The following is a 9,562-nucleotide window of genomic DNA, read 5'->3' as shown; positions in this document are numbered from 1 at the left end:
ACAGGAACAGAAAATCAACTATGCAATGGCTTGGAACAAGTGCTACTTGGACCCAGACATGTATGGGAAGAGAAGTGAAAGCAAATACAGGGTGCAATTTTCTTTTGGGACCCATTTCAACAATTGCAATTACTAAAAATTGCATTAATTGCAGTTAATGTAGTAGCAGCTGAAAGATAGAGAGAAAAAAAGAAGGCTGTGGGTATTTAAAACTGTTTCTTGTGGTAAGTATGAATATTGCGACTGACATTTGAAAAACCCTAGAAACCCCTCCCCCTCAAAAAAAAAGATGTTTGACAGATGGACTTTTAGTCTTATTATTATCTGTAACTTCAACACCTGCAACTCCAATACCATTGGTAAAGTTCATGCCATGTGCCACTTTAAAAATGTCACATTGGCATACTAGAAAAAAAATCTATGCTTTCCTTCAAAATGAAAAATGGCAAATTTCCTGATTCTTAAAACTGACACAAACTTGCAGTGAATGTTTTCAAACTACTAACAATTCATGGCACAATATGTTTGGTCAACATCAGCCCCCCCCCCCCCCCCCCCCCCGGGGAAAAAAAAAATGAGCTTCATAAACAGCTAAAATAAAAACAATGATTGGCTGAAAGTGGTACTACCAGCCACTCCTTCTCTGGCACTTAGGACAACTGTTCTATAATTTACTGATGTTTTGCTGAGATAGAGCGCAGTTGTGATTTAGTCGATGAGTTGTCAAAACTATTTACAAATAAATAAACCAACTGCACCAAGGATGTGCGAAATGTGTCTGCAATGAAACAACAAAAAAATTAATCACAATAAATCATAATTTTCTGCAGATATGGCAGTGAAAATGTCTGAGCATGATGAAAAATGAGGTCCGATCTTACTTTCCATACTATAACCAATCCCTCTCACAACTACAGTGATGAATCAGAACCGAATTTCATGATGTTTATACTTGCAAAAAATACCCACCAAGGCTCGGTTTAATCAGCAAGCCACCGAAAACTAATGAGTAGAGCGGATCCATTGCTGTGACACTTGGCTGCAGTGTACAGAGACTGATAACCCATGCTGACTGAATGAATAATAGGAGACATTGACAATAAATTTAACAAAATTCACCGATAAAACATTGATTTTGACTGCTTAAAACATTACAAAAAAAGAAAAGAATACTATCAATGACTGCTCAAGCTGTCTACAACTGCTTAATAGTGGTCAACAAGAAATTTCATCACCTTGTTTTGCAGTTCATCATTTGTGAGAAAAACCACAGATTTCATTCTTTCTTTTCTCTAGTCAAGTTCATTCTGGAGATAAAGATGTTCTTTTGGATAAAATCTGTTCTGAACTGGTAAAGACATTTGATCCATCAAAAAAAAGAAAGAAAGATGTGCTTGGATACATACACATGTCGCTCCCTATTTGGCCATAAAACACGAGTTCGAGCACCAATTTGCACATTTCTTTTGACGAATAACTGCGAACTTCAAGCAACCCCTCATACACATCGCACTGATTGTGACGTCCATCAGCATTGCAGAAATGTGGGCTACCACAGTATCTCACTGTCTTATAGAAGGTGATGTAAAACACACACACGTTTTGGTTTAGAATGTGCTAAGAGGATAGCTCCTACAAAGCAAATTGCGAAGCTCACATTGAGGTCCAATATGGCTAATTACTTGCTATCGCTGGGGGGGAGGGGGGGGGGGAGGCTACAATCAACATGTTTCAGTTGATGCTATCTACCATTGTAGTCATCTTCATGGCTGTCTATCACTTTTCCGGACTTTGTATCCTGCGACATTTCTTGTAAAAGTCTCGCTAGCTGCATGTTGCTCCCATATGTACTGGAACGCGATCCTATGCACATTTGATATTGCTTGGCCTCTAGCCTTGGGTCACATATAACGGGGTGGTATATGTGCACGAGTCCAGCATCGGGCCCACGGAATATTGTCAGGTTGCTGCGCACAAACTTCTCATAGAGGTCCACATCCTCCATACCCCACCCCACAATGGCATTGTTCATCCCCCCAACCTCCTTTAGGTCACTGTGGTACAGGCACACCAGGCCAAAGCCAAAGTGGCGGAAGTAGCCGGCATCGTTGTTGATCACCAGCTGGCTGCCCTGCCGCGCTTCTGACCCGAACACAATGTCCGGGCTGTACTGGCTGAAGACCACCGGAAAGTAGACCATCTTGGTGCGGTAGGTGTTCATGCGGCACCGGTTGAGGAACCCCTGGGAGAGGTACATATCTACATCTACAAAGAACATGAGGGCCTCTGGGCCACACTGCGAGGCACCCAGCTCCAGGGCTAGACCACGGCTGAAATCCCCCTGAGCCTGGATGACCTTGAGCTCCTTGTGTGGATACATCTTTTGGTAGTCACTCAAGGTCTTGATGATGTCTGCCGAGGGGTCGTCTGTTGCCTTCTTGAACAGTATAACTAATAATTTGGCATTCTCATTGGTTTTTAAGCACACACGTTCATAGTTTCTCATGAAACGTTGGAAGATTTCTAGCCGTCCAGCCAATGGCATCACAAAATTGATGGTCTCCTTGATTCTCTGTGGACTCCTTCCAAGTTGTACAGCAGTGTCTGAATTTGTCTTGTGTCCAAACAGATTCAGCGAACTCTGGAAGCCTCCCGTGGCAGGCACATGATTCTCCTCACCATCATCCTCCTCCTGAAATTCTATCTTCCCAAAGGCCTGTTGGAGGTAGGCATGTCGCCTCACTGAAAGAGTCCTACTTGTTCCCCTGTGCTTTTTGTAGATCAACAGCAAGTCCAGGATGTAGTCAGCCCCGTGGTTTGGGGTGACTCGGGAGTAGCCGTAGAGGATTTCCTTGTACTCTATCGTCCTACCCACCTTCTGTGAGTTGGCATTGATCAGTGTCATCACCTGCATGACAATGTCCTTGAGACCGGTCCGAATGGACTGCGTCAGCCCCTGCCTTGGGCTGTCGTGACGACTCTGGTAAACATACCGCGAGAAAAACGTCCAGGGTATGACCTCTTTGTGGCTATCCGGTATGTATTTGTTGAGGCTTATCGGTGTACCAAAGCGCTGAGCATCCTGGTCCAGCGCTGTCACCGACTCCTCCCCATCCTCATGGAGCAGTTCCTTCAGCTCCTGGATCTCCCGGTACTGCTTGGCGATCTTCATGTGCAGGTCATTGACCTTCACCGACTGGAGGTAGTTGTGGAGGCGATAAATGTAGGGCGTGCGCTTTACAGGGTGCATCGTGATGGCGTTGTGCACTTCCAGGCGCTGCAGGTCACCAGTGAATGCAGTGTCCCCAACGCTGTAGTTGTTGTAGAACAGTGTTTGCATCTGCAAAGAGAAGAGAAAGGTAACATGATGATTAATTTCTTCATAGAGTGCATCAACATTAATGGCACAGGTGTACTGACAGTTACTGGGGATGGACCTATTGTATGTAACAATTGACTGTGGCAAATGTAAAATGTGTTGATATGTGGAAAAAAACTAGTCATGGCCCCCCCCCCCCCCCCCCCCGACAACAAACTTTCTTGCACATAGAAGTTGTCAAATTTTACTACATGAAACTTACTCACACCTCCGTAGTCACTTCCTTGCAGTCATAACAATGCACACTGTTCTACTATTCTACATTCCCAATCTTGCCCATATATTTCCATAATTCAACAAGTCTGAACAGGTCTGAAAAAAGTCAAATCAGGTAAAAAAAAAAATCAAAAAATCAAACAGAACAAAAGATCTCCTCCCTCCCTCTTCCCCCCCCCCCAAAAAAAAAAGAAAAAGAAAAGAAAAGAAAGGTGAATGAGAGTCACTTAAATAGTTATGGCTTGCATTGCCTCATCTGATAAAAACAAAACAAAACAAAACAAAACAAAACAAAACGACAAAGCTGCAGCTTCCTAATTTCTTGTCCTGGATTGCCTAAATCCATATACAAGTCAGACTGTGAGACATTACAGGAGTTAGGTTACAAACTGTCTGTACTTATGACACTCTTCCACTATCCCAGGGGGTAGGGGCATGAGGAGGGCAAGGTAGGTTGGGGGAGTTGGGGGGGGGGGGGGGAGGGGTGATGGGGGAATGTTCAGTTCATGGAAAAAAGGTGGGCTGCCAGCCTTTAACTAATCAAAAACTGGCCTGCAAGAGAGAGTATGTTCTCTTTTTCCAGGAGGGAATCCTGTTCACAGGTTTCAGAAATTGTGAGAATTCATCCTTTTGATTTGGAAATTTCATCTTATACCCTCCCCCCCCCCCCACACACACACACACAGACAACATCTCTCTTCTAACAAATAAAGAAATGTATGGCAAGAATCTTCTTATAAGCCTTACTATATGAGACAAGTGAAACCGACATTTTCCTTTATCTGAAATATTGCTAAATTGTTACATCGTATTTTCTTCTGATATTGTATACCACCTTGTCAAACTTCTGAAACAAACTAACAGCTTTGCACCCAGCTGACATACACTGCACAAAGACAACACTTTTAAAAATAATCTTTCTTCAGGAAAAGAAGAAAGAGAAAGTTTGATGTCAGTGACTCAGAAGGATGATAATGTCAGTACAAATTTTCAGTAGCAAACAGCTCTTATGGGTGGATGCTATGACGAAAATTTTTGATTTCCTTCAAAGTTTGGGAAAACTTCAGTCAGCCACTTTGACCCTTTTCTGAATGATGAAGTCAAGTTTCTGGAAGTTCTGGGCGAAGAAAAGCTCTGTCTCCTCTTCAGAACATCCGCTACCTTAGCTGCGCTCCTTAACCCATTGAGGACGGACTGATTTTGCTACAACGCCCATTTGCCACAAACACCTGCCCGAGTACACTCGGGACTCGCAGTCAATGGGTTAAAGTACGTAATGAGCTCGAGAAAAATAGCATGATCAATTACTCTGAGCCCTGCATCCCACCAGTGGGCGAAAGTCTCCCGTTCCAGAAGACTGCAAAAATTCAGCCTTGAGCACTTCCTGCAAAGGAGGAGGAGGAGTTCATCCCAGGACAAGGGCCTGTGATTGTCTTCACCAACATTTTTCTTGTGGTGCTATCATCAATGTACATTCTGAGGCAGTTTGACATGTGTGATGAATGGAAAGTGTGTACGTGTGTGTGTGTGGGGGGGGGGGGGGGTGAAGGTCCTTCAGATGGCCCATACAATAAGCATAAAGGATTACGAAAGTCAGCTCGTGGACGAAATTTGAGTCTGTTTGTAACATAACTGCACATTCCCTTCGCTGCCATACAACTACTTTGTATCACTGAGGTGTGCAGTTTAGCAAGCTCTATGTATGGCTTATGAAGAGTCTTCACAAGAGCGTCATTTCTTAGAGAGATCTCGCACTGTTTTTTGATCCCTTGTGGGATATGGCTGGAATTTGGAAATTTAGTTCTTTACCCTCAGTTAACCCCCCCCCCCCCCCAAAAAAAAAAAAAAAAAAAAAAAAAAAAGGTGGTGGGGGGGGGGGGGAAATCAAGCTGGAACATTCATTTTTGGGGGAAAACTGAGATGTACATTGCGAGAATTTATAATCCCTTACATCCACACATAGGTAACATATTGTCATGCGCATGGCAGATTGTTGTTAGTGCACTGTTGTTAACCCTATGTGCACTCCCACACCCTAACGACAATCTGCCATGCACACTCCCACACTGTAACGACAATCCGCCATGCGCACGACGATATATCATGTCGGAAAAATAAATTTTCAAAAACCTTCTATTTTGTGTACGGAGGTGTGTGTATGTGTGAACAGGCCTTCCAATTAAAAATCATACAGGCATCAACTCATAGGATTGGTTGCTGGAAACCAGCTGTTCAATAACTATCTTTTGAGTTTACCAAATTAGGGTTAAGTATCTGTTAAGGAAAACCCCCCTCAGGCAATTGTGCACTGGTATTTTTTCTGAATGACAACCGCAGACATCAGCTCCCCCTTCCCTTCTCTACCCCCGCATCCCTCCCCCACCCCCACCCCCTCTGGTGAAGAGGTCAATAGTCTAGCCATTCCATCTCAAGGTGTGAGGAAACAAAGAAGTCCATGTTCTCCCTTTTTGATGAGGAAAACAGACAGGAAACTCTAAAGTTATACCCTGGTAATATGTATCACACATCCACTTGAACCCTCCTCGAACCCCCTAGACTCTGTTGTCGCTGTGTTGTCGTTATTTTTGTTAAAATTGTGAGGGTAGTTACAGTTGTGGAAATCACATGGCATTCCATGCATGAATTTGTCTACTGCGCTCATGTAAACAACAACAGCATCATCATCATCATCTTGTCACCATCATCACCATCATCTCGTCATCATCGTGTCATCATCATCGTCATCATCATCATCATCTTGTCGTCATCATCGTCATCATCATCATCATCATCTTCTTGTCGTTGTCGTCATCATCATCGTCATCATCATCATCATCACAATCTTGTCATCATTGTCATCATCATCACAACCACAAGAAGTGCAACAGGCATTCATGAGTGGAAAAAAAAGAAAAATGATCACATGTTTGGTCCAAGAATGCAAAGACACATCGCCTCAGTTTATCAAGCTCTAGCAATCTGAGAAACCATGGATACATGTAGCTACAGGGACCATTTATCCATGATTGTAGAAAGTGGAATTTGTAGTCAATCACAACAGGGGAAACTCCACAATACAATTTTCCATGACTCAAAATATGCAATAACTGCCAGACAAGTTTTCCATGCATTTAAATAAATGATAAATGAATATGAACATTAATCTTCCAAGGCAGGAATCACTTTCAATATGTCCTACAGGAGGTCAGCAGCAAAAGGTAGGCTTCTGATGGCATTGACTTATGACTATGAAAGTGGTTAGAGGATAACATTCTATAGTCACTTACAACAATTGCGAAATACTTTCACATTAAACGATTAGATGATAAATGAATTCTTCACCTTGTACCTGTCAAGAGTTTATAAATCTTTCATGAATCGTGCCTTTTCCTGTCTGTGCCACGGACTTTGGACAGTGTGTACAATGCTATGGGGGTTTTCTGTGCCAATCAGCACTCAAAGCACACACAGGGTTAAAGGGTATGTACAGTTCTGGTTGAGGTGAGGATTTAGCTTCTAACGTTTTGCGAGATATTCAGAAACCACTCTACGAGATGTCAAAGAGCATGCAATTGTACGGGGTATCAAAAGTTTATTTGATGAAAATCAGTTTTGAAATGGCTGAGACATCCAAAAACAAGGTGAAACAAAGAGATCCTAATAAAAGGTGTGGCTCGTCGCCTTTTATTATTACCACTTTTTTGGATATCTGAGCCATTTGAAAACCAATTTTCATCAGATAAATGTTGAATCCTTCTTAAAATTACATGCTCTTTCATATTTCATAAAAGGTTTCTCATTATCTCACTTAGAAATGTTCAAAAACATGAATCCCCACCTCAACCAGTACTGTACGGTCCCTTTAACTTGAGGAAACACTGACAATATATCTACATGTATTATAGAACACACTCCTAGTTGTGCAGATTTATTAGTTGATTTATCATATACAGACAGAACTAAACTAAACAGTACATGGTTCATGAGTGCTGTGGTACGACATCTTTCACTGAATGTGAGATCTTGTTATACTGTACAGATACCATTCCTTTTATTTTTAATACCACACATATTCTATTAATGGCTATGGTCCAGGACAAGGCCTACAATGTACATTACAAAAACAACAATTTCTTGGGGCAAGGTAGATGGGGTGGGGGGGGGGGGGGGGGGGGGGGGGTAATATACAGTTACTAACATTACAGTGCACTATCCTAACATTACAGTGCACTATCCAAACTGTCAAATGGCATTTGCATGCCAGACAAGAAACGCTGTAAACTGACCAATCAGGTGGCTAAAATCTTTTCAGGTATTGTATAGTGTATTCTACTGCAGCACTTCCCTCTTCTAATATAGCTGCCACATTTATTGCTAAATTTTAAGTGAAAAAAAAAGAGGACAAAAGCCTTCTTTTGAGGATGTAAGGAAATGAGGAAAAAGGTTGGGGGGGGGGGGGGGAGATCCTTTCACATACTTGTACATGAAGTACTGCCTAAATTGGAAAGTGCCAAATGATGGCCACCTTGCACAGTGAGAATTCTTACCCTTTAAAAGATCCATAAATAGAGGTGTTTCCTGACAAAGACCTTCAAAGGCCAAAGTCAAACCGCTATTCTGAGTAATGGATTTGATATATAATATAGGCCATAACAGACTCATGGTCACTAATGGACAGGGTGAGAAGATAGAAAAATGCACCATTATCTCGTTTTGAAAACTTATTGCTAATGGATGTACCACACACAAGGAGTCCGTAAGGTCTGAAAGTACACATGAAATCTGTTCTATGGCAAAATAATGATACACTATACTCATATAGTCCTACATATAGAAAAGAAAGAAGACATACAGCCTGGACATGAGAAACCTTGCAATATAAATCATAGCTCCTTCAGAATGCTAACTCATTGTCACAGCAACACATCACAGTCATGGAGACACATAATTCAATCTCATTGCAACTGAAAGACATGTCACACATTGACACAGAAAATGACAAGAAAAAGAAAAAGAAAAGGTTTTTCTTTGCTGGATCTACATGTAAGTTAATAATTGCTTCTGTGAAGAACAATAAAAAGCATAACATCTGCAAGAAAAAGATTTGGATGAGAGATGATGATAAAACTCACAAAGTGAAAATCTGAATGAAGAAAACGGAACGGTTGAGACAAAAAAACAACAACCAAACACACCTATGATTCCTATATAGCTTGTGCATAGCAGTTGACTGGAGAAACAGAAAAAAAATCTTATAATTGATGTCATATTGATATTGATGAGATATCCAACATTATTCCAATTCTCAGTCCGCCAGAACAAAATAGGGACTGTTTTTCTCATTAGATGTACATGCAGATTTGAAGCTCTAATTTTCTTGATTGTGCCTTGAAAATCATAAATGAAAGCCTTCCTGTTTTTGACTTTGGGACCTTGGAATGAGGTGCAGCAACACACGACATGGAAACATTAATGATACTTCCAAATATGTCCTAAAAAAGACAAAAAAACACTTTTCTAAAAATGAAAAGGATGTGTCACAACTCCCAACTTCCACCCTCAATAGTGTCTTTGACGCAGCTATACATTAACCTTTTGCAGCAGGCGCATCCACGCCAAACATGAGTTATTCAGTATGACACCACCTCCTCTTCTAAAACAAGGGAAAAAAGAAGAAACTTTAAAAAAAGAAAAAATCTAATAAAAAACCCAAAACAGTCCAAATAGACATTTTTGATGAAGTAGCGATGCATAGATGTATCACTGTCATCTCTGAAAACCACAGACATCTTTTCCTGTCAAGAATATTCCCTATGATCGACTGATCCATTTCATCAAACACACGTGAAGAATCACTGTAATTAATCTGACTGAACAGGTGCACCCATAACCTGTAACTCATCACACGCAGGTCTACCTCAATTACTCGGATGTCATAATCTTTACCCTGTGCCAAGTTTGAATAAA

At 41.4% G+C, this 9,562-nt stretch overlaps 1 protein-coding gene across 1 annotated transcript in view; it reads right to left on the bottom strand.

The window, feature by feature from the left end:
* Positions 1–1,741: 1,741 nt before the first annotated feature.
* The window catches only part of LOC139737855 (chondroitin sulfate synthase 1-like), an 80,773-nt gene continuing 72,952 nt past the window's right edge, over positions 1,742–9,562 (bottom strand). The window contains exon 2 of the mRNA XM_071648525.1: positions 1,742–3,340. Coding sequence (XP_071504626.1) covers positions 1,742–3,340 — 1,599 coding nt within the window. The remainder of the gene's footprint in view (positions 3,341–9,562) is intronic.

This window comes from Diadema antillarum, unplaced genomic scaffold, assembly GCF_040938485.1.
Source record: "Diadema antillarum isolate AM-2024a unplaced genomic scaffold, OU_Dant_1.0 seq00000710_RagTag, whole genome shotgun sequence".
In the NCBI taxonomy this organism is placed as follows: Eukaryota; Metazoa; Echinodermata; class Echinoidea; order Diadematoida; family Diadematidae; genus Diadema; species Diadema antillarum.
The sequence above is the reverse complement of the archived record's forward strand: the minus strand, read 5'-3'. Positions and strand labels throughout refer to the sequence as shown.